Source organism: Microtus pennsylvanicus, chromosome 1 (assembly GCF_037038515.1).
Source record: "Microtus pennsylvanicus isolate mMicPen1 chromosome 1, mMicPen1.hap1, whole genome shotgun sequence".
NCBI classification, from domain to species: Eukaryota; Metazoa; Chordata; class Mammalia; order Rodentia; family Cricetidae; genus Microtus; species Microtus pennsylvanicus.
The window spans coordinates 131,681,244-131,706,736 of NC_134579.1; the positions used below are offsets into that span (position 1 = coordinate 131,681,244).

Genomic DNA, 25,493 nt, shown 5'->3' on the forward strand with positions numbered 1-25,493 from the left:
CTGTGTGACTGAGCCACAGAAACAAATCGTGTGAAGCTTTTCACCTGGAGAGTGAATCGTCACTGTACTGTGTGGCGCTGGGGGGGTGGGGTGGGGATGAGAAGTTCTTAACTGAAGGAAAGCGGGCAGACACACCAGCTGACAGGTTATGATAAGATTGTCAGAGAGTCCAGGAAGGGACACAGAACACTGGGGACACTTTTCATCTCAGCACTCAAAGACTGGGGCAGAGGATTACAAGTTTGGGGGCAGCCTGGCCTATATAAGGAGATTTTGTTTCCAAAAATGTCTTTTCAAGCAAAGGTCTAACATAAACAAGCTTGTCCAGCGTGTCCTCTCGTTGACTCTTAGCTCACTCTGATGCCTCAGTATAGAGTGACGGAGTGCAGGCTGTGACGTTAGGGAAGATTGTGTCATACGGACTAGTCTCCTCATTTGCCATGTAGACCTGTGTGTGACACTGCTCAAAACTTGTTACCCGTAGAAGCTGGTTTCCACCTTACAAATTTACACCCAGCTGCTGCTTGCCGCCCCTTTCCCCTTGACATAGATGGATTTGCTGCCACCATACAAATACTCCTTAAGTTTTGCAGATTTGGGGAGCTACTGAGAAGTAAACTGACTTCTTTTCCCAAAGGTGATATAGACTTGGTTCAGCTCAGTGGGATCAATGGCCTGCAGGAACCTTGGCAAACATGGCAGAACTTTCTTTCAGAAATGTTAAGGGGACCAGTGTCTAGGTAGTGTATAGTTATCCTTGAGAAAACCCAGATAAGGTAAGTCCTGAAAATTCTAGTGGCAACCTTGAATGAGGCTGGACCGCCAAGGTTTGGGGGAGGAGTGTGTGTAGTTACCATTTAAACATCACTGAAATAGTTGGGAAGGTGAGCCAATCCTGTGCATAGCATTTCTGTATCAGTTTCTCCTAGAAGTGAGACAGGCATGGATGAAACAGCGCTGTTGAGAATGACTGTCCCCGAGAATTTATTCCTTTTTATATCAGAAAATACAGTGAAGATGGGCATGGTGGCCCAGCATTTGAGAGGTAAAAATGGGGACCAGGAAGTTTCAGGTCAGCCTGGGCTTTTTAAGACCCAATGTCATAAAACTGAACTAAAAATAGAAACACATCTGTCCAGACTTCTGTAATTCCCTATAGTGAGCCACTGCACAGCCTGAGGCAAACTCTTGGCTTGCTGTGCCAAGAGCAGGGCTGGGCCTTTGTTGGCTCTTGGTTTTCTCATCTGTAAAATAAGACCTGAGCACATGCAGCGCCAAAGAGGCTATGTAGGGTGGGCAGCTGACTTGGACAGCAGCCGTGCAGAGGGGCAGACCTGTGCCCAGCCTGGGCAACTACCAGGAACACATCCTTTCTGCCGCTGTGACTCTCGGGTTGATTGGCAAATATCAGAATGACCATAAAGCACAGAGGCTCTTGAGACAGCAGAAAGCATGGTGTCTTGCTGGAACAATTCAGCGGTGGGGCTGGGCTGTGCCGCTGTCCACTTGTATTTGTACGGATGCAGGTCCACCCAGCTGGTGGGGGACGGTGGTAGCACTGGATACACTGAGTGCAAGTAGCAGGCTGTCTCAGAAGATCCAGGGAAATGGTGGGGACAGCTCTGTTTAAATCATTTCTTTTTTCACATGGCCAAATTTTCCAATATTTAAACCTGAGCAACATTTTGTGGCACATCGGAGGCTGGCTATGCAAGCAATCAGTTCTTTTCTGTGGTATATTAAAATGTACTGTTTGGGGTAAATTTTTAAAATATGAGGTGGAAATACTTGAGTCTGTGCTCTAGAGTTGCTCCTATGTGATATGAGCATTATTATTATTATGTGGTGGATCATCAATAAAGCCCCAGTGTTCTACAGAAATGTGTTGTTCACAGTGTTTTGCTCTGGGTCAAATGCAAAGTAACGTTCTATTCACACTTTGCAGAAAGCAAAGTGCCCGTGTAAGTTGGGGCATGGGTGACACTGACACCAACAGAGTCCCTTGGGCAGAGACCAGCTGTGCACGGCACATGGTAAGACATGGGAGTGACGGCACTGGGGGAGGGGAGGGAGGATAAAAGCACATTTAAAACCCTGCCAGTGGTCTGTGTCGAGCTGAGCAAAAGTAGCAGCAACTTCATATAAGGGCGGAGGGGACAGGTTAGGGCTGCCTGTGGTTACTGTTCTCTGCCCTGACAGGCACAGAGCCTTGCATGTGCTAGGCAAGCGCTAACTCCTGAGCTTCCTCCACAGCTTCCCCGTTGTTCAGTTGAGTGGGATGTACTATAATAGAGATGCTGTTCTGCAGCCCCTCCCTCACCACTAGTCTTCTTAGGTAACGCCTCCTGCTAACTCGTGGGTTTTGTTTATTTCTGAGACAAGGTTCTGGCTGGCCTGGAACACTCATTGTAGACCAGGCTGGTCTCAAAGTCACAGAGATCTACCTGCTTTTGCCTCCTGATCGTGCATCCACATCTAGCACTCCTGATAACGTCTGGAAACATCTCTTACCTCTACTTAAGAACCTTAACACAGAGAATTAAGGATAGCTAAGAATAATAACATTAAACAAATAGCTGAATACATGTTTTCATTAAGAAAAACACCAGGAAGAAATAACCACAAATAGTTGCTTACAAAAATAAATTGATTGTAGCTTTGAGCTATGTGTGATGGACGGTTTACTCCGGGTCCTTCTCTGGTGGGACAACTTCCATCAGCAACTGCAGGTGCTTGGTGACCGGCCCTGGAATAGAAGCCAAGGCAAAAATGTAGTTAGAACAGTGTGGTCACAGGCTTCCCTTTTCTGACTCTGGTGATGTGCTGTCTGTCTCCTGAGAGCCTGCTCGAGGGACAACGGGTCGGAACCGCCCTACTCACTGCATCAGCTTTCAGGTTGGTTATTTCCCTACCAAGAAGTAGGAACTCGCAATTTTATTTTCTCCCCAACAATTCACAATGCAGGGAGAACAAGACTGTTATGTGTTTGCAGCTCTAGTGAATCTGAGGTAACCGGGACTACATTTTGTTTAAAATACAATTTTTTTTTTTGCTTTACTTTCACCAGCTTAAGCCACTTCAGTGGTTTTTGTGCTTTGTTTTTTGAGTCAGGGTCTTGCTGTGTAGCCCAGCCTGGCCTCAAACACATGGTCTTCCTGGTTCAGCCTCCTGAGAGCTGTGGTTATAGGTGTTTGCTGTAGAGCCCTAACAGTTCCTAGAGGAGCAGTTTGGCTCTCCAGGTTGCCAGTTATCCTGTCCGGATGGCCAACTGCAACTTCACTCTGGCGGTCTGCACCTTTCTGCAGCCTTTACTCTCTTTGAAGAGGTTTGGGGCTAGTGAGTCAGGAAGGAGATCACCATAGTTTACTTTGGTCAATAAGAAATTAATTTTCCTCCTTAATTCTTGTATCACCGTGAGGTAAGTGAGGTGCCAGCTTTCCCAGCTGACTTTGGTAAGTGGAGTTTCTTGTGACATAATCTACTTTATGGCAGAAAAGCACTGGATGTGATATAGTGAGACTTTACAAGTAAGACACAGCTGAGTTCTTGACACCTGAAACCCCAGCACTAGTGAGGTTGAGGCAGGAAGACCTAGAGTTAGGGTGCCAGCCAACCCAAAACCAGGTACAATTCAGGCTGTTCGTGCTGCTTGGCACTAACTTTCCATTTAGAAATGAGGGCACTAATGCAACTAGCCAAATAGCATTTTTCTTTCTTTTTCGTTTTTCTTTTTGGTTTTTTGAGACAGGGTTTCTCTGTAGCTTTCAAGCCTGTCCTGGAACTCACAGAGATTACTTCTCGAGTGCTGGGATTAAAGCTGCGCTCCACCACTGCCTGGCTTGCAACTAGCTTTTTAAAGCACTCGTCCAGCTGGCTGTGGTGGTGCACTCCTTTAATCCTGTCGCTCGGAAGCAGAGGCAGGTGACTGTCTGAGTTCGTGGTCAGCCTGGGTACAAAATGGGTTCCAGGACAGCCAGGGGTACATAGGAAAACCCTGCCTGCAAAAAACAAAACACTTATCCAAACAGCTGAGAATCAGGACAGCAGAAAACAGAGACCTGTGGCCTTGGTGTAGGGGACTCAGGCCCTTGTCCCATACCTGTTTCTAGCTATAACTTTGGGATGTCTTTGGGCTGTTACTGAGCCTCTTAGATGTCTGCCACGGGTCTCTCAAAAGAAAGCAGTGGCCAGGGCTACACTGGGGTCCTGCCTCAAAACAACAGAAGCTGGTCTTCCTGAGAGAGCCCATCTGATGAGATGCTGTAGATGCTGCTGAGCTACGCCCTCAGGGCGGTCCTAATGGTAAATTGTTAGCAGCTAGTGTGTACTTTGCAGTACTTTCCCCTCCTCGTAGTATAGAGGGGACCAAGAGACACCAAAGGTGGGCCCAGAGGGTGACACTGGGGAGTACAATCCTGTCCTGAAGGAGTGATGTGCTTGAAGTGAAAGTCGGAGGCACTTGATTTCCAGACCTTCTGTCCACACTTACTGGAGATTCTCTGGGCCCATCCAAACTTGTAGTGAACAAACAGGAAGTAGAATATGAGTCCACTCAGTATGAACAGCACACAGTAGAGATACTCCCAGGCTGGCTTACTGATGATCGGGGCCAACACCAAAAAAATGGAGACAAGGATCACCAAGATAGGGATGACGATGGGCACCTGCAAGCAGAGCATCAGCACATGAGCCGCACTGCCCTCATTCCCTTTGAAACTGAGAAACCGCACACGTGTGGACTGAGCTAGCGCCTTTGCCCATCTTTCCACCCCTTCCAACGCTGGCTTGCTCTGCTAGAATCTAAAAAAGCAGGTGCTTCATCTGAGCTACAGAGTAAGTGTGCACCTCTAGCAGATGAAGGCTTCCTGCTTTCAACTTCCATATTTCCTCCCTCCCCTTGCCTCTCTAGTCTTGGAGAAACTGGAGGACTGACAGCATGCAGTGTCTGGCTCTAGCCTTGGGGGATATTTTCCTCCACAGGTTAACTCTCATTTCCTGCAAACAGGTGATTGGAGGTGAAGGAAGGAAAACACACCTGCCGTTGACATGCCTGGGGGGGGGGGGCTCTTAGATGTTCAGAGCCTGATGTGAGCCTAAGCTCTGAACCCAGGCTGCTCGCCACCTCTCCGTAGTCTCCAGACCAGACCTCAGTTTATTTTCTTAGAATGGATCTGGACCTGATGCAGACTGAAGGACGAGTTTTCATGTCACCTGTTAGTGTGTTTGATTCTGTTTCTCCTGCAGCTTTGTGAGCACCGTTGCTGGGAAATCGGTGAGTAGGTTTCCTAGCTATTAGCTCAGTTGTCATTTCTGGCTTTTAGCAATGCATTGTCTTTTTTTCATCTTTGTCTTGAGTGCTGTTTTGAGTTGTTTGAAAGAAAATGGCTCCCCCAAGGGAGTGACACTAACAAGGAGATGTGACCTTGTTAGAGGAAGTGTGTGCTGTGGAGGTGGTTTTTAAGGTCTCAGATATGCTCAAGCCACACCCAGTGAGACGGAAAACATCCTTTTGCCTTTGGACCAATTGTAGGACTGTGAGCTCCAGCACCTGCCGCACTCATAGCTCCCCGCCGTGGTGATAATGAACTAAACCTCTGAAACTGTAAGCCACCAACTCAATTGAATGTTTTCTTTTATAACAGTTGCCATGGTCACAGTGTTTCTTCACAACAATAGAAATCTAAGACACCTGATACTTCTCCCTCTCCCCTGTCTATGCCTCCCTTCGCCCCAAGACAAGGTCTCATATAGAAAGATGTATCCCTTGCTGGCCTAAGCTCATAGCAATCTTTCCTCCTCTGTTACTGAGTGCTGATGGTACAGGAAGGCCGGTTCCAAAGTCCCCGTCATTGTGTAAGCATGTCAGAACCGGATAGAGGCGGGACGCAGATCCTCCTGCAGCCTGATGCGTGAGTTCACCAGCAGCTGTGTGGACCACAAGCCGTCCTTTGAAATGAGCAGGAGGAGGCTCAAGAGCAGAGCAGGCAGGATGGCATCAGAAATGACTGCCTCCCGTTTTCCCCCCAGAAACCAAAGCTGCTGTGACATTCAAACACAGACTTACCTTGATGGGCCTTTCTAGGTCTTTCCTTGTGAATCTCATCACCACGAGTCCTAGAATTGTCATCCCATAAAACAGCCATGCAGCAAAACTGAAATAATTGACTAGGGAGTTGATGTCACCGGGGATGATATAAATGATGGCTATGATGCCCTAGGAGGAAGAAGAGTGACATTCTAGGTCCTTGGTGTACAGACATTGTCCTTGTCCTCACAGAAGACGGAAGCAACAGCTTCCACTATGTGGGCCTGCCTCTGCCTCCCACCAGGCCGGCTCAGCCTGACTGAGTTGTTCTCAAGGCTCTACAAGAAGAGCTTGGACAACTTGAGTCTATAAAGTCGTGCCCTTGCATATGTACACTCTCACATGCATGTGCGTGCATGCACATGTACACACAGTCTTTATAGCCCAAGCTAGCCTGGAGCTTGTGATCTTCCCACCTCAGCCTCCTGAGTGCTGGGATTGTAGATATGGACCACCATGTCTGACCTAAAGTCATGATGTTAAGAAGAAACAAACTCTACACACATTTTGTGCACCAGCTTTATAAGGCTGACTTAACTTGGGGAGAGTTTTTGCTACAGGTAGTCAGCTGGTGAAACTCAGGTCCAGTTGGGACTGCATTTATGGCCTGGGATGCCAGTTTCTGGGACTGTTTGCTCATCTTCAGAGTGGGGAAATGGACATCATTGTAGTCCTTTGGCCCTAAGCCAGGTCTACCTGTCCCTAAGAAACCACAGCCAAGTTAACAGGCTGAAGTCAGAGTCCATTAGCTGCCAGGACATGCCTTATTCCCCACCCTGAAGCTATAGGCCTTCATATTGTATGTCCATACGTGTAAGAAGCAGAGTGCATAAGCTTGGAAGATTCTGGGTTGTCTTGGGGAATGAGGGAGCCTGGCTCACTCAGAAAGGCCTGGGCTCGAGAGCGCATGTCTACTTCATCTACTGCAGAGAGAGATGGCTGCTGCGGCTCCAGCTGTGTCAGGCAGCGCTCATACTTACATAGAAGATGAGGGCAGGGGCGGGTGTAAGGCGCCTGACGCTGACGTACGAGAGCACTTTGAGCATGTGGCCCTCTCGGCCTGCCACGTAGATGAGTCTGAAAGAACAATGGGAGCACTGAGGACGCACCTCTGAGGTCGCTGGCGAGGACGTGCTAGCGAGTCCTCCAGAAGGGGCTGCAGGGCCGAGTATGGTGGCTACTGCACTGTGAGAAGCTCATCCCGGCTCTGTGAAGTCATTAGTGTGGTGTGTGGGGGGGGGCATGGTTTATGAGTAGATACTTGCTCGACTCCCAAAGTTATGCAAGAAGAAAATCATAAACTAGGAAGCAAACACACCCTCGACCCTGGGGCTCCCATGTTCTAAAGGCTCACTAGGGTGCCTGAGAAGACACGAGTGACAGACCCGTTTCCCAAATTCCTCCTTGTCCAGCAAACACTGTTTAAAATGTGATGCAGAGATAGATGAAAGCTCTGAACCATGTAGGAGCATTGCCATGCTCAAGAACTCGAGAGCACTTGCTGATCTTCCAGAGGACCCGAGCTCAGTTTCCAGTCCCATGGCAGGTGACTCCTAATTGGCTGTGACTCTAGTTCAAGGGAATCTGACACCTTTGGCACCCCATATGCTCTCACAGAAAAATAAAATGGGGCTATAAAGATGGCTCAGGAAAGGGTGCATACTCCTCTTGCATAGAACCCAACTTGAATTGCAAGTATGTATGTTGGGTGGGTCACAAATGCCTGTCACTCCAGCTTCAGGGGACCTGATGCCTCTGGCTTCCATGCTATCCTACCAGGCACACATACATGCACATACTAACACACAGGCACACAAACTGAAAATTGACTATAAAATCTAAACAAACTATTTCTCAAGTATTTATGTCGGTAACATTTAATTGGAAGCTCTGCTCTAGCCTCTTTACCCCAGGCCAGACTCAGCCCAGATGTTCAGCTGAGAACCAGGCCCCACTCCTCCCATTGCAGACCCCGCCCCAGAGAAAGCCTGCCAAGGGTCAGCTCCTCCCTTGGAGCTGCTCAAGATGCCATCCTACAGGGTATTTAAGACCCGATCCCTAGACATGCCATGTAATTTCTCTCCTGCCTTTCCCAAAGTCACCCAGGAGTTGCTTTGTTATGTTTATTAAAACCTGGTCTTATTAATTTGACTGGATTTGGTTGATTCCATTGGCAGAGAAACGACAAACCGAGGATTTTTCAAAATACTTATCAATAAAGACTACAGTTTCTAGCTACAGTGTGGTAAAATTACATAGGCCAAAGACATCTCCCAGAACACCTTGGCAGCCTCTCTGAAAGACAGTCATGATTTAGGGAGAGACAGCCATGATTTAGGGAGAGGCACTGCCTGTGTAAGGGCACATGCTCCATTAAGTCTTTTCTTAAGAGAAATGTCTACAACATAATTTTTATAATTTTGTAAGTAACTAAGGAAATCAGACAGGTCTTATTTTTAATAGACTGGCCCCTTTTCATTATTGTTCGGGGATGAAATCAGGCCCAGGCACAGGCTGAGCACAGTTCTGCCGCTGAGCCACATCCCGACAAGTCCTGCTGCTTTAGCATCACAAATGTGGGACCCACTTTTCTCTCCCAAATACACACTGGATAAGGACTTAAAATTTATGTCAGCTGATACTTGGGGTTCTACAATCTAGATACACTTGTAGGTTTTATGTCAACAAAAAATAAAAATATAAAAGTTTATTTAGATTGTAGAACAACCTTAGCAACTTTAGCTTAGAGAGAAAAATCCTTCCAGCTGAAAACCAAGGTCTTGCTGGGTGGTAGTGGCACACGCCTTTAACTTTAATCCCAGCACTCAGGAGGCAGAGGCAGGCAGATCTCTGTGAGTTCAAGGCCAGCCTGATCTACAGAGCAAGTTCCCAGGCAGTCAGGACTTCTCAGAGGAACCCTGTCTCAGAAAACCAAAAAAAATAAAATAGATAAAAATTCAAGTTATTGTGTAAGCTAGCAATTTTATTCTTAGGAATTTATCCAAGATGAAAATATGCTTCACATAAAAAAATACATACATGAAAAAACAGATGAGTTCCATAACAATATTAAGCTTAAAGCCCAAAATAAAAATAACACAAAGTTCACTGGTGATAAGCAGCATTGTTTACCATACAGGGGAGTGCTATCCTCAGGGAAGGAAATGCGCTGATACACTGCAGTTTGGATGGACTCAGTCACGTGCGGTCTGAAAGAATCAGCTGCAAACATCATTTAGATAAAGGATACAGAACAAGCACAGCTGTGGAAGCAGGAGCCGTCTACCCAAGCAGGCAAGTGGAAGGAATAACAGATCAAGTAGAAGGAACCGCCTAGGGACGTTGTTATAGATGACGCCTGCATGACTGTATGTTTACCACATGTTGTAAAATTACAAGAGCAAAGTCTGAGGGAACTTACAATGATATAGATGTCAGATTTTTATCTGTGAACTAGGTGTGGTGGTGTACACCTTTAATCAGCACTGGGCAGGAGGGCAGATGCAGATGTATCTCTGAGAGAGGCTATCCTGATCTACATAGTGTCAGGCCAGCATGGGCTAAAAAATAAGACTCTCAGAATATTTGTACTTAATTAAACTGCCGAGAGACTATTGGAAATGATATTTAAAATTTACATAACTAGCATGAAAAAATAAGCAGTGCTTTGGAATAAATATGAGAAAAGACGCTCAAAACTGTATACTGAAAAGTCAGAAATCCGAGGGGGTGGCAGTCTGTGCCCATGAGTGTTCACAAGATGTCAGTCTCCCATGTGTATTGAAAGAGGCAAAAAGAAGCACCAATTCCTCTATAGCAGGAGACCTATCAAAACCATAGCAGGTTTCTCTCAGCAGCAGTTTTAAAAGGCAGGAGGAGGGACTTAGATTGCTGATTGGGCAAAGGACCCTGCTTCCAAGCCTGTCGAGCAGAGTTGGGCCACGGAAACCATGATGGACAGAACTCATTTCCAAACATTGTCCTCTGACCGCCCCCCATGTGCGTGAGATGTGTGCACCCACACTCAAAACCCATACATGTAGTTTTTATAAAGCCAAGAGGTCTTGAAATGAGAGGATTATCAACCTACATGACTATACCCAACAAAGGTATATGTTATAATTGGAGAAGAAAAACTTCCTATAATAAAAACAGACTAAAGGAATTCATTACCACTAAACCAACTCTACTAAAGATACTTGAAGGAGCTGGGCGGTGGTGGCACACCTTTAATTCTAGCACGGGGGGTGGGGAGTGGTGGCAGAGGCAGGTGGATTTCTACAAGTTACAGGCCAGCCTGGAGCTAGTTCCAGGACAGTTGTTACACAGAGAAACTTTGTCTCAAAAAAAAAAAAAGAAAGAAAGAAAAAAAAAGGGGAAAAAGGATACTTGAAGGAATCTTTCAGAAGGAAGTGGAAAATGGCAGCATCTATGAGACTATGGGAAAGAATAATCTATGCTACAATAATAAAACTAGGAAAACCTCAAACACTCCGAAATCAGAAAATGACAGGCACCAATGCACACATTTCAATAACAGAATATATACGGTCTTAATTCCCTGATTTAAAATACACAGGCTAGTAGATTGACTCAGAAGGGGATCATGCTGGACATGCTGGTGCATGCCGTTAACTCAGGCAGAGGCAGGTGCTGAAAGTTCAGGACAGCAGGCAATGTGGAGAGACCCTGACTCAAATAATTAAACAAAAGTGGGCCTTATCCAGCTGTTGCCTATGAGAAATGCATCTCTCCAGAAAAGACACCGGAGGGTGAGAGAATGGAAATGGTATTTAAAGCAAATGGTATGGGCAATAAGCAGGTGTTGCTGTTCTAATATATAACAAAATAGACTTCAAACTAAAATTAGAAGGTCACTGATTAAGGAAGCCCATAAATCAACAGCAAGGAAAAACCATAGAATATACACAGATGCATGAACTTCCCACTATACACTCAGGTAACTACATGGCATCTACTGCAACACAGTTAAATTAGCTGGAGTTACCTCTGCCCTACACAGAGACTTATATTCATGGGCAAAAGATGCTGCAGAAAGATAAGAGAATGAGATGTCAGGACCTCCCTTCTTAAAAAAGTTAGCTCATGCAGAGGCACTATGATATCTTATGAGCAAAGAAGAAAAGAAGGCCAGGATTAGACATATAATCAAATTCTATAAAGATATAGAATATATATATTATGCCAGAATTTGAATAATAACTGTAGCATCTCTGGCCTGAGAATTTTTCTTGGCCACTCTGACCAAAGAATTAATAATACTGGCCAGGTGGTAATAGTTCATGCCTTTAATCCCAGCACTTGGAAAGCAGAGGCAGGGGATCTCAGTGAGTTCAAGGCCAGCCTGGTCTATAAAGTGGGTTCCAGGACAGCCAGGACTATTGCACAGAAAAATCATGCATCAAAAAACAAAAACAAAAAGTTAACCATTCACTGCTTGGGACATGGCAATCTGTCTGGCTGGCTTGGAGATTTTCTTTTGGTCTAGCATCCTTGAGGCCACAAAAACTCCTGTCATATGCCTCTAGATACTTAAAGATTGGGCTGTGGGGTTAATGAGTAAAAATGATTATAAAAGGTAACTTTATAAATGATGATTAAACTTTAGGGAAAATTATTTAAAAGATAACTCTGTCTGGGTGGTAGTGATACACACCTTTAATCCCAGCACTCAGGGATGGAGGCAGGTGGATCTCTGAGTTTGATGCCAGCCTTGTCTACGTAGTGAATTCAGTGCCAGTCTGATCTACAGAGCAAGTTCTAGGACAGCCAGAGCTACACAGAGAAACCCTGTCTCAAAAAAAAAAAAAAAAGAAAAAGATAACTCTATTCTGTCAGTTTATCAATGATAACCAAAAGATATGCAAGAGGAAGTGAAGCACATGTCTAAAACCAAAAACGATAGGATCTATGTTTTGTAACAACACGAATCTATCCCTGCTTACTGAATTCTATATAAATAAACAGTCTGGCTGCAAGATTCTCCCAACCATCATGCCTGGCTCATCTTTCTCTTGCTGACTCCTCATCCCCTCTCCGGGACCTGTGTACTGCCGGGTGGCCCCTGGCATACACTGATCTCTACGTGTGCATTATAGCACTCGCGCACTCCCAGACACACGTGCATGTACACAAATAAGTATGATAAACAGTTTCCAGTTTTAACATGGAAAAAGTCTTCTACATATTTAGCCTCTGGAAATTATTTTGAGATTCCGTTCACTCTAGTCAAAATGATTACTATCTAGAAAACTAATTTCAAGTGCTGGCAAAGATGTGTGGAAAGAGGACCCTTAGTCACTGTCAGTGGGATTGTAGACTAAAAAAATCAGCGTGAGGCTCCTCAGAAAACCAAATCCAGATTGTTCATCTAGCCCAGCTTAACGCTCATGGGTAGAAGAAACCCAAAGGACTCTTAACTCCAACTGCAAAGATATGTCTATATATATGGCTACTGCTGTATAATTGATGAGTATTTCAAAACTGCTAAGAATTTATGTGAAATATTCTCACCAGAAGGACACGCTAAGCATGGGAGTGATGGATAGGTTAATGTGCTCATTCTACAATACATACAGGTATGGAAACACCACACAGTGGCTCAGAAACACATGCTGTTATTCGTTAATTAGAAAGCAAAATTCACATTTACCAGCAAAGCGTGCTTTTCTTTCCTCTGTCTCCCTCCCCTTCCTCACTCTCTTGCCTTCTTGCTAGGGATGGAGCACAGGACCTGGAGCATGCTTAGTAAGCAGCGCACCATTGATCCATGGCCTGAGCCCAGAATGCTTTGGGAAAAGTGGAGGGCCAGGCCCTATACACACTTCGCTGTGGCTTTAGCAGAATTATTTTGTGTATTTATTTTTAACATGTGATATTTGTCAACAGCACTTGGAAATCTATTCATTCAGAGCACTACCCTGAGCAAAGACGTGTTCCGGAATGTTTCCCTCAGCAGCGTTCATAGAAACAACTCGTACTTGGCCCATCCAAGTGTATTAAATGTTTATGAAATGCTCTTATTTAGACAAAAGGGGAAGGTGATGGAGAATCTCCGTCAGCCAATGACCTTTAAGAGGCTGGACCAGGATAGGGTGTGGCCCTTTGGGTACCCAGAGAAAGCCATGGGCCTTCCCAGCTCGCTTTCTCTTGTTCCTGCGTTACACACCTTGAGGTTGGACTTTTCATTCCTGTTCCGTGAGTTTTGCCCTTACAATAAGATAATAACTAAAGTCTTTTAGAGTTAGCTGAGATAAATCAACTCGCGCCCTCTCCCCGTTATGCATATGGCTACACAGAGGCTTTGTTAAAGCATGTGTCTCGCAAAGAGAAACAGCACAGCTGTTAACTGTCTGCACCGTGGGAACCAGAGTGGCTGATGACACCTGTCCATGGGGCAGACCCACAGCTGCCCACAGCTTCAGAGTTGAGATGTAACAGAGACTGACGCAGCCTACAGCGTCAACAGTTGCCCATTCACAGGAAAGCCTGTCAATTCTCAATCAAGTTTGTGCATGCGCATGACAGAATGTTCAGGAAAGACCATCGGGGGAGAACATGCTTACACAGAAAGTCCCACACGGAAACTAAGCCTGTTCATCTGGTGACCCTTCCCTCTGCCTGGCCGTAATGGGGCAGCATTCCCCAGTTTGGAGCCCAGGCCCACCGGACTGCACAAGCCAGGCCCAAGGCTATCCACCCTTGGCTACTTTACTTTGAGGTTCAAGCCGCACCCCTTGTCTGTTGTTCGGAGTTTGTACACGTATACCCAGCATGCTCTGGGCTCGGCTCCAGTGGGGTTTCACCTGGCAGAGCCCTCCGGATGCAGGGAGTCCCTCACCAGCCCACCCCGAGAGAGTGACAAGATGGGTTTCCTACCTGCCTGCTGTAAAGCAGGTTCCATTAGCAGCACCAATGGTTGAAAAGGCCACGAAAAGGGGGACCACCCAGGATGCGGGATAGAGAACGCGGTCACCGAAGGTCTGGAGCAAAGCAGAGTGCAATCCTGAGAGCTCCCCCTGGGCACCCGCGTCCCCACGTCAAGTCGCTGTGTCACTGTGCACAGCCTTTGGGGCCCTCTGCTGGAGACGAGGGAGAAGCCTTCAGAGCTGCCCAGTCTCTTGGTGACAGGACTCTGGTCCACCCTGCCATCATTCTCAGTCACTTCCTGGCCCTACCTCATCTCGGTCACCTCATTTTCAAGCTCCACCCCATCTTACCTCACCTCCTGAACATAACTTCTCATTTATCTTACTTCATGGCCCTACCTCACTTTAATTACCTCACTTCCTGGATCTACCTCACTTTAATTACCTCACTTCCTGGGTCTACCTCACCTTAATTACCTCACTTCCTGGGTCTACCTCACCTTAATTACCTCACTTCCTGGATCTACCTCACCTTAGTTTCCTCACTTCCTGGATCTACCTCACCTTAGTTTCCTCACTTCCTGGATCTACCTCACTTTAATTACCTCACTTCCTGGATCTACCTCACTTTAATTACCTCACTTCCTGGATCTACCTCACTTTAATTACCTCACTTCCTGGGTCTACCTCACCTTAATTACCTCACTTCCTGGGTCTACCTCACCTTAATTACCTCATTTTCTGGATCTACCTCACCTTAGTTTCCTCACTTCCTGGATCTACCTCACCTTAGTTTCCTCACTTCCTGGATCTACCTCACCTTAATTACCTCACTTCCTGGATCTACCTCACTTTAATTACCTCACTTCCTGGATCTACCTCACCTTAATTACCTCACTTCCTGGATCTACCTCACCTTAGTTTCCTCACTTCCTGGATCTACCTCACTTTAATTACCTCACTTCCTGGGTCTACCTCACCTTAATTACCTCACTTCCTGGGTCTACCTCACCTTAGTTTCCTCACTTCCTGGATCTACCTCACTTTAATTACCTCACTTCCTGGATCTACCTCACTTTAATTACCTCACTTCCTGGATCTACCTCACCTTAATTACCTCACTTCCTGGATCTACCTCATCTTAGTTTCCTCACTTCCTGGATCTACCTCACTTTAATTACCTCACTTCCTGGATCTACCTCACCTTAATTACCTCACTTCCTGGATCTACCTCACCTTAATTACCTCACTTCCTGGATCTACCTCACCTTAATTACCTCACTTCCTGGATCTACCTCACCTTAGTTTCCTCACTTCCTGGATCTACCTCACCTTAATTACCTCACTTCCTGGATCTACCTCACCTTAATTACCTCACTTCCTGGATCTACCTCACTTTAATTACCTCACTTCCTAGGTCTACCTCACCTTAATTACCTCACTTCCTGGGTCTACCTCACCTTAATTACCTCACTTCCTGGGTCTACCTCACCTTAATTACCTCACTTCCTGGGTCTACCTCACCTTAATTACCTCACTTCCTGGATCTACCTCACCTTAATTACCTCACTTCCTGGGTCTACCTCACCTTAATTACCTCACTTCCTGGGTCTACCTCACCTTAATTTCCTCACTTCCTGGGTCTACCTCACCTTAATTACCTCACTTCCTGGATCTACCTCACCTTAGTTTCCTCACTTCCTGGATCTACCTCACCTTAATTACCTCACTTCCTGGGTCTACCTCACCTTAATTTCCTCACTTCCTGGGTCTACCTCACCTTAATTACCTCACTTCCTGGATCTACCTCACCTTAGTTTCCTCACTTCCTGGGTCTACCTCACCTTAATTACCTCACTTCCTGGATCTACCTCACCTTAGTTTCCTCACTTCCTGTATCTACCTCACTTTAATTACCTCACTTCCTGGATCTACCTCACCTTAATTACCTCACTTCCTGGATCTACCTCACCTTAGTTTCCTCACTTCCTGGGTCTACCTCACCTTAGTTTCCTCACTTCCTGGGTCTACCTCACCTTAATTACCTCACTTCCTGGGTCTACCTCACCTTAATTACCTCACTTCCTGGATCTACCTCACCTTAGTTTCCTCACTTCCTGGATCTACCTCACCTTAGTTTCCTCACTTCCTGGATCTACCTCACCTTAATTACCTCATTTTCTGGATCTACCTCACCTTAGTTTCCTCACTTCCTGGATCTACCTCACCTTAGTTTCCTCACTTCCTGGATCTACCTCACCTTAATTACCTCACTTCCTGGATCTACCTCACCTTAATTACCTCACTTCCTGGATCTACCTCACTTTAATTACCTCACTTCCTGGATCTACCTCACTTTAACTACCTCACTTCCTGGATCTACCTCACCTTAATTACCTCACTTCCTGGATCTACCTCACCTTAGTTTCCTCACTTCCTGGATCTACCTCACCTTAGTTTCCTCACTTCCTGGATCTACCTCACCTTAATTACCTCACTTCCTGGATCTACCTCACCTTAATTACCTCACTTCCTGGATCTACCTCACTTTAATTACCTCACTTCCTGGATCTACCTCACTTTAATTACCTCACTTCCTGGATCTACCTCACCTTAATTACCTCACTTCCTGGATCTACCTCACCTTAATTACCTCACTTCCTGGCCCTACCTTGACTTAATTACCTCACTTCCTGGATCTACTTCACTTCCTGGCTCTACTTTGTTTTACTCCTTACTTCCTTGATCCCCCTCATTGGGCATGACCTTGCTTTAACCACCAGTCTCAGGGTTCGTGGACTTTTCTACCATCCTCGGTGCCCTGACATCCCATCACTAAAATCACCTCCTTCCCCTCACTTGTGGTGTCCTCCTTCCTCTGTGGACTCTGGCCCAGGGCCCTCAGCCATTGCTACATACACCTGGGAGGGAGGCTGAGGACCCGGGAGCCACAGCCCACTGCATGCTATCTTACTACTTTGGGCCCCCAGCCTAGCTACGTACCCAGCCTTCCTGCTCTCCGAGTCTCCCTCCTTCTAAAGGTCACAGCCTTAGCAACTTACCACAGCCACTGCCTGGGACTGCAGGAGCTCTGTTGGAGTCATCACCGTGAAGTAGGAAATATTCATGAGTATGTAACACACTGTCACCAGAGGAATGCCAATGACAATGGCCATGGGCAGGTTTCTGAGAGGGACAAAGACACAGGAGCCCAGAGTCACCGCAGAGCATCCTGTGAAAGTGCTGAGATGGACATTTCCTTCCTGCTGTCAGCCCTGCTTCTGCTCTGTGCTGCATTGGGGTTCCAGATGCCCTTCTTGGGGCCACCAGGAAGGGGATCTGTGATAAGGTGGCCCCAGCAAAGACAAGAGTCATTTCCCCAGGGCTGGAGAACTGAGTGGTTTCGAGCAAAGTTAGGCAGAGATAAAGGAAGTCAATGTTCTTCCTTCCAGTTACCAACTGTGCCACTGCCCAGCAAAGACAAACCAATGGGGATGACGAGCACACAGGGGACCTTGGTTCACCCAGGGCCAGGTGCATGGCCCAGTGGAGGGCACTTGCCCAGCGTGCTCAAGGCCCTGGGTTCCATGCCCATGGGGTGGGGGTGGGAATCCACTGAGTGGAAGAGGAACAGGAACTAGAGCAGTGGAAGGACACCGCAGCTCCACTCGGTGTCCCACAGGGGGAAACACTCGGTTGGACCACGAACCCCTGCCCTGTGCCACGCTCTTACCTGTAAGGGTTTCTAAGCTCCTCAGTGATATAGTTGAGTTGATTCCTGGACAAAGAAAAGAAGGAAGGGTTGACTCATTTTAAGATTTCTACCGTAGGCGCTAAAGGCATAATTCAGCATAATTATAGAATGCCCCAGTGAGAGGCGGGGAATGGCTCAGAGATGGAATGTTTTCCAAGTACCGGGAGGTGGTGGCACATGCCTTTAATCCCAGCACTCCAGAGGCAGAGGCAGGTAGATCTCTGTGGGTTCAAGGCCAGCCTGGTCTACAGAGTGAGTTCCAGGACAGGCTCCAAAGCTACACAGAGAAAACCTGTCTCAAAAAAAACCTTTAAAAAAATCAGAATACTTCCCTAGCATGTGCAAAGCCCTGGGTCCCATCCCCAACATTAAAAATAGAACAAAATAAAAATAACACAAGGAGTGGTAAGTATTGAATAAAGAGGCCACAGAGAGCTTTCCTAGACCAACTCAGGGGGACCCCTACCCCATAGGTCCTGGTGGTGAGAGACCTCAGAACTGTCAAGTGCTAGGTGTCTGTTAGGGGCTAGGTCTTTGCCCTCTGTGAAAATCATGTGAACTTTCAAAAATATTCAGGATACTTTGAAAAGATGGAAAGAGTTTGAAAGAAGGATGAAGCCTATACTGGTGGCACAGGGTGGGGATGGGGGCAGCGTCACCCTGGCCATGCAGCAGCCTAGAGGAATGCAGGCATCATCTGGTGTTTGCAGTGCCTCTCTTCGCCTCAGACGGGTTCTCCTGGGGCAGATCCTAAACAAGGCCTCCCCAACTATCCCTTCACAGTTCCAGGCTAAGAAAGGGGCAAGGGTCTGAACCTCATGACTCATCCACAGAGTAGGAGGGACATGGGAAGATAAGGGTCTGGGCACTTCACATAAAGGAACCATGAAGGTGACGTTAAGGGCGCCATCTTTGTTTTCTGTAGGAGCTCAAATGAAGGCGCCCTAAAGACCCCACTCATAGACAAAGGAGCTTACCACCCATCATAGGCCCAGAGTCCATTGTAAAATGCCAGGCTGATGGCGCCCACAGAGGTCTGCGCACCCTCAAAAGAATTCTGAAAGTTCTTCGTGCTTCCTGAAATTAAGCCAGATAGCGAAGAGTGAATGTCAGCTGGCCAGACGCTGGCTTTAGCCCCTTCTCTGCCAGAAAGAAGGGTATGTATGACTCATGACCCCAGCCCATTCAAGGAACCGAAACTACAGACGACATGTCTGTCTGTCATCCCAGCACTCAGCACACTGACGATCTAACTGGATCATCTCCAGTAAGAGACAAGCCTGGGCTATATAGTGAGTTCCTGTATCAAAAATAAACAAAGTCCCATGCCAGCTGGGGCCTGCCATCCAATCCTGCTGCAGCTCACCTTGGGCCAGGAAGACCAGTCCGCTGATGATGATGATGGCGACGATTACCAGCTTGGCTGCCGTGAAGAAGTTCTGAACGTAGCTCCCAAGCCGCACGCTCAGCGCGTTCACTGTAGTGATGAGCACTGGGGAGGCCCAAGTGGGGTAACATTCTGTAGCTGTGGTTTTCCCAAGGTCCTGGAAATCTCTCTTCTAGTTCTCCACCCCCGTCCACCTCACATTCTTAATGACGGGAACAGAACTGAACAAGCTTGCCTCAGCACCTTTAAAGGGCTCACAGAGCTGACCCTTGAAATCCTGCCCAGTCTCAGACTGAAGGGGAAGCAGCCAGGCCCTGGACAAGGAAAGCCCCTCCTTGCCACTGCCACAGGCCTGGGGTTTGCTCAACACCTACTGGGAAAGCCAAGCCTGGCCGCATCACCAGACCCTACTGTGCCTCTCTCTGGGGAAGAGGGAGCCAAGGTCAGAGTCCCGGATCGCCAGCCATGCACCTTCCCTGCCTTCTGGGGCCTGGGGCTGGGTACTCACTAATGGCGGCGGCTGCCAGGAGTTTCACGACCACATTCGGAGGGTTGCAGCCTGAGTAAAACGCGGCACATACGTACTCGGAGAAGCTGAGGCAAATGATGGCGAAAGAGGACGGCTTCATGACGATCAGGCTGGTCCAGGAGAAAAGGTAGGCGGGGATGGGGCCAAAGGCCTCCATCAGGTAGGGGTACTCACCCCCCGACTTGGTGATCATGGTGCCGAGCTCTGCAAAGCACAGGGCACCTGGAACACAGAAGAAGGGTCCCTCGTGAAGCTTCAGCCTATCCACAGCCTTCCTCCTTTGAGGGCTCCCGTTCTGAATCGCCCGGTTCTGGCCCCTGGACCTTTAACCGCAGCCAGATTCGCCCTTACTTACCACACACACCCACTGGGAGACACCCAGCTGGGAATGGTGGTACCCCAACACTTAGGAAGACAGAAAGCTGGAGACCCTCCCGGGGCTACAGAATGAGACCCTGCACTTGCGTGGCTTGTCTCCACACTGGAAGGGGAGGGGTCACTAGGAAGTCGCCTCCCTTACCCAGAGTAGCCAGGATTCCACAGGCTGCCCATATGATGAGACAGGGCCCCACAGATTCTGTGTTGGCCAGCACAGACTTGGGTGAGATGAAGATGCCGGAGCCGATGATGGTGCCCACAATGATGCAGATGCCACTGATGAGGCCCACCTGCGTGTGCAAGGGCGGAGCTAATTCTATCGGCAAGGAGTTCGAGTAGCCAGAGGTGACGGCCCCCCAAGCTCCAGGGTGGCCAGAACAAGCCAAACTGACTCATGACCCAGGCGTGTCCACTCTGTGCCGCTGCCATGGGAACATCAGGCCCCTTTCCTGACACAGAGACCTCAGAACTGCCACGTGTTTTGACTATACCCTATCACACCCATTTCATTGATGGGGGAACTGAAGCCCAGTGGCCAGAGGCAAGGCTTCCTTCTGTGTAAACCACTAGTTTAGTCAACAGGCTTTCAGAAACAGCTTGTAGAAAATGCCTCTGTTGGTCAGAGCAGCAGAAAAGAGTTAGTTCTTCATGGGCATGAAAAGGGACACCGGGGATCCCTGGGAAGCTGAGGACAGCATAGGCTGCATGTTGAAACTCTCTTTAGAAAAGAGAGTACCGTGAAGCAATCTTTGCAGGCTGTAAATATGTATTACTCTCATTGGTTAATAAAAGATGACTGACAGGTAGAGGATGGGCGGGACTTGCAGACAAAAAGCGTGTGGGGGAAAAAGTGGGGGATCAGGAGTCATGAACAGAAGCAGAGAGACGCAAGATGAACTTGCCATGTTAAAAAAAAAAAAAGGAAGGTAAACCAGGCAGTGGTGGTGCAGGCCTTTAATCCCAGCACTCGGGAGGTAGAGGCAGGCAGATCTTTGTGAGTTTGAAGCCAGTCTGGTCTACAGAGTGAGTTCCAGGACTGGCTCCATAGCTATTGGAAATATAGGTTAATTTATGTTGTAAGAGCTAGTTAGTAACAAGCATAAGCTATCAGCTGAGCATTTATAATAATACGTCTATGTGTGATTTTGTGGTTATTTGGGAGCTGACAGTCCTGACCCCTCCCCCCCAAAAAATTCTCCACCTATGAGAGAGAGAGAAAGAGAGAGAGAGAGAGAGAGAGAGAGAGAGAGAGAGAGAGAGAGAGAGAGAGAGAGTTTCCCACCATTTAGACAAGAATCAAGGACTCAGGGCGCTGGCCAGGAGCTCCAGCTCAACAGCAGGGAGCCCACTGTGACAGCGACAGAGTTCCTAAGGTGAGTGCTGCAGCTGCCTGAGCTTTCTAAGGAAAAACAAAACAGGTGAGGAAGACAACCAGACCGCTAGGGCAGGAGGATCAGGAGCTCACGGGCATCCTTGGCTATGCTGTGAGATTGAAGCTTTCCTACAAAAGAAAGAAAAAGGAAAAAAAAAACCTGCACGTTTCATTTTGTCTAAATTTAATACTAAGAATTCAGTAAGATTAAAAAAAATAAAAGCAAAAAGCTGACTCAGGTCTGTACTTAATACCTCTGCCCAGGGCTCTGCAAACACCTTATGGAAAATGTGGGGAGCAAGACCAGCTTCCCCCCAACTTTAGGCTGGGCAGGGCTGCCTGGGCTTCCTTTCCTTCCTTGACCCCCCACCCCCCCTAGGGTGCGAGTTTGTATCATGTCATCTGAAAGCCTCCAGAACCTTCCTCCTGCAGAAGAAATGTCCAAATTCAGGACCAGTAGCCTGTACCAGGCAGCACCAGGGTCCCAAGGTCCCAAGAAGAAACTGCTGGAATCAGGACTCTGACGGAGAGGAGAGTGTCACTGCCCAAGGCCTGACTGCTGGGGACAAAGACTCCATACTGACCCATGGTTGGAAGAGATTATTCCCCATCAGGCCACTAAGCTTCCAGGCATACCTCTCCAGTTCCTCCACCCGTCAGGCAGTGGGTCCCAATGGTCCCACCCAGACCTCAGCCCTCCCGTGCCGCCCGTGGAGTTGTCTATCTCTGGGGCCCTGGTTCCTCATCTGTGAGCCTAGACAGCCTCTTGGCCCTTCTTGCCTGGCTTCTGCTCTACCTACATACCTGGGACATCCAGCTGAAATCTACCTCCACTCCTACCCTGGAACCTCCTTCCTTCAGCCCAGCCAGGCAGCCCCTCAGGGCATGCAGCTGGTCCCATCCCTTAGCTCCTTGCTGCTAGCTTGGGCTCTTTGGATGCCATGGTAGCACAGATGCTGGCGGTTCAGCATCCCCAGCACCACAGCGGGGGACAGAAGAGGACCAGCTGTTGTGAAGAGGCTAGAGTCCTAGCCTAGCCAGTCATCGGTGACCTCTCTAACCCTTTAAAAAAAAAACACCATGGATTTACAGGCTTCCAGGGCCCTCAGGATAGATTGCTGACACAGAAACACATACACGAATTTCAAAGGGGTTTGCTAAATTCACTGGTGAGTGTGCAAGAGGCAAGTCCAGATAAGTGTTCCTTTCTAATGTATTTTATAAAAGTCAGCCAGGGTACTAGAGGGTTGGGTCTGCAGTTAAGATCGATGGGTACTGCTTTTGCAGAGGACCAAAGTTCTATTCACCATGTGGGTACATGGTGACTCATAACTGTAGCTTACAGCTCCAAGATGATCTGACACACAGACTGAAAAAGAAAACCATCACAGCCTGTCATCCTGATACTTAGAAGGCGGAGGCTAAGGACCTTTAGTTCCAGGCCAGCCAGAGCTACATAGCGAAGGACCTTGGTTCAGTAAACAAGCAATCCTGTCCTAGAGCCCCTGGAGCCAATACTGCCCAGTACAGGTTGGTCAACCCCAGCCCCGCTGCTTCCCACCTCTTTCTGGAGACTTGTGGTCTTGGGTTCATTGCTCTGGATGGATTTCTCGTCCTCTCTCCGTCTCCTCAAGTTTGTCTCCTCCATCATTCCCCGCTGCTAGTTCCAGCGCCTAGAAGGAGATCATCAGCCTAAGCTCCAGTCATCAGATATAAACAATACACAAAGGGGCTTCCTCAAGATCTCTCTCAAGCTTGTGCATGGAGGTGGCTGCAGCCAGCTCCAGTAAGGAGCTGTTAGCTCCAAAAGTACGGAGCTGTTCCCTCCGAGGAGAGCTCAGGCCTTGGTCCCCTGAGGACACTCTGCTCCAGGAGAAAAATCCAACAGGAATGCCGTCCAGGCCACAGAGCTTCCCGGATCCCTTCCAATGTTATTTTGTGTCCTCCTCCCCACCCCCAGAACATTTAAAACACGCTTTACATCTATGACCCCGGGTCACTATTTTTCAAAACTAAAGAGATTGTTGCACCTTACATACGTAACAGCACACACCTGTACTCCCAGCACTGGGGATGTAAGTTCAAGGCCAGCCTGGGCTACCCAGCGAGTCAAGTCAGCCTGGGATACATAGAAAGACTGTCAAAAAAGAAAGAAAGAAAGAAAGAATGGTAAATAAAATAAACCTAAAATGGAAATACATTGAAATGTACTAAGGCCGGGAGGGTTTGCTGGAGTAAACAGGTTCAAGGTTACAGCAAGGTGATGGTGGTACCCTCTCTAAATCTCTCTACATCCCGTTTCCACCTAGGGCCCAGGCCGGACAGAAGTGGGCCTTCCCACCATGAGGGTCCTACCTTGACGATGCTCACTCAGCTGACCACCGCCCAGCCTGCAACTGCAAGGCTGAACCCCAGGAAGGCCATGTCTTGTGCCCAGGCGTGGAGGAAGCCAGAAGGTACAGAGGTCAACAAAGGTAATTATTAAACACCCACCTCTGCCCCCCTTTTTTCCTTCCAAGCAACAAAGCATAGACAGGTACCACTGTGCACCCAGAAAAGGGCCAGACAAGCCCAGCTTCTCCCAGGAATGCTTCGATTTTGATTATCTGTGCCTAGATCATTTTTGTAAACGAATGGATTTCTCTAGATCAGCGACGTCCTATGAGGAGCCCTGTCCGCAGGAACGGGGATCATTCAGGGAAATCATGACGGACAAACTTTGGAACCAGCCTCTCACTATCTCACTGAGTGCTGAGTGTGTAACTTCACTTCCCAGTTGTTTTTCTTCCTCAGCCAGGAATTTCCTTCTGGGAGTCCAGGTGCCCCAGAGGGAGCGGGCAGGAGGTTGGGTGAGGTCTTCCCTTGGGTGAGGCCTTTCCATCAAAGCAGGGGTTTCACAGAGGGGGCTCCATTTCCTCCAGGACTCTAGCCAAGTGCTCTCACGTTCCCATCACACGCTGTCCAAGGAGCCAGGACTCCGTAGCTGGGCCATAGAGGGGAAAACAGAACACAAGGAAGGCAGGTGTTCTGTCTTCACTTCCCCCAGCGGGGAAACTGAGACCCAGAGAGGCTCTAGGGCCCAGTCCTTTACCTCAGATCTGAGTGGGAGGAGCCAGAGGTTCCCTGGCTGAGTTCAATGGGACTCTTGGCAATTGGTCCCCACCACAACCACCCTCAATCGTCCCCTTATCTCACATCAGGTATTGGAGTCAAAGATACAGCCATTATCAGAAGGGCCCGAGCCAGCAAGGGGTCCTCTATCTCCAGCCCCAAAGCACTTAAAGGTAATAGCATCCCCAGGGTGGCGTAGGACCAAAGGGCAGGGTTTAGGAGTCTGTGAGAGGAGGGCGAATTTCTCAGTCCTTTTGAAAGCTACTTGTCTTAGAGCCAGGGAATTGGCTGAGAAGTCCAGGGTTTGTTTGGTTTTTTTTCTTCTTCTTCTCTTTTTTTCTGTTTTAAATGCTGGGAGTTTAAACTCCCCGAGCCCCTCCCTTGATGCAATCATCTGCACCCTCCCTGCTAGCCGGCCCTTGGAGGTCAAAGTATAACAGTTGAACTTTCTTCTCTTTCTGTGCCCTTCGCTGGACACCAGCTAAATTCTGTCTGCTTTCTAAACACTCGTCACTGTCTCTGAAGCCTCCCCCCCCCCTCACCTCACCCTCTCCCAATGCAGCAGTGAATCTTTGGCTTTTCTCTCTGACCCTGTCTACTCACCCCATTTCTTTTGTATAAACTTGAACTGTGTGTGCCATTGAGAGTGAGGACAGAGATCAGCCCCAACCTTGGGGGGTTTTGAGGGTATTTGCTATACACACGGGGAGGTCAAAACCCAACTGTTGTCTCAGCAGGGAAGGACACTTGCCACCAAGCCTGACAACCTTGAGTTCAATCCCTGGGACCCCACTCTGCTGTAGAAACTTTGTTTTTGTTTTGTTTTGAGACAGGGTTTCTTGCTGATCTGGTGTTGCAATGAGGCTAGGCAGGTGGTAGAGTCCCCGGCTCCACCTGCCCCAGCCCCTCGCACTTGGGGGCAAAGCAGCTTAAGCTCTCTGACTTCCAACTCAACTCAACTTTCCCTCCTCTCAACCCCAACAAAAAC

General features: G+C 48.0%; 1 protein-coding gene across 2 annotated transcripts; it reads right to left on the reverse strand.

Annotated features, from left to right (window-relative positions):
• Positions 1–2,151: 2,151 nt before the first annotated feature.
• On the reverse strand, positions 2,152–24,122 carry Slc7a9 (solute carrier family 7 member 9). 2 transcript variants are annotated; one of them, XM_075957897.1, is made up of 14 exons: positions 23,750–24,122; positions 23,448–23,531; positions 22,956–23,067; positions 20,165–20,312; positions 19,624–19,866; positions 19,095–19,220; positions 18,706–18,805; positions 17,708–17,752; positions 17,037–17,160; positions 13,985–14,088; positions 7,066–7,162; positions 6,065–6,214; positions 4,490–4,664; positions 2,152–2,746 (listed from the first exon to the last, which is right to left on the reverse strand). In XM_075957897.1, exons 3-14 carry the CDS (start codon positions 23,043–23,045, stop codon positions 2,682–2,684), a joined length of 1,467 nt encoding a protein of 488 aa, XP_075814012.1. In that variant the 5' UTR covers positions 23,046–23,067; positions 23,448–23,531; positions 23,750–24,122; the 3' UTR covers positions 2,152–2,681. The 2 variants fall into 2 exon arrangements, with proteins under 2 accessions (XP_075814012.1, XP_075814019.1); XM_075957904.1 differs by lacking the exon at positions 23,448–23,531.
• Positions 24,123–25,493: the final 1,371 nt, after the last annotated feature.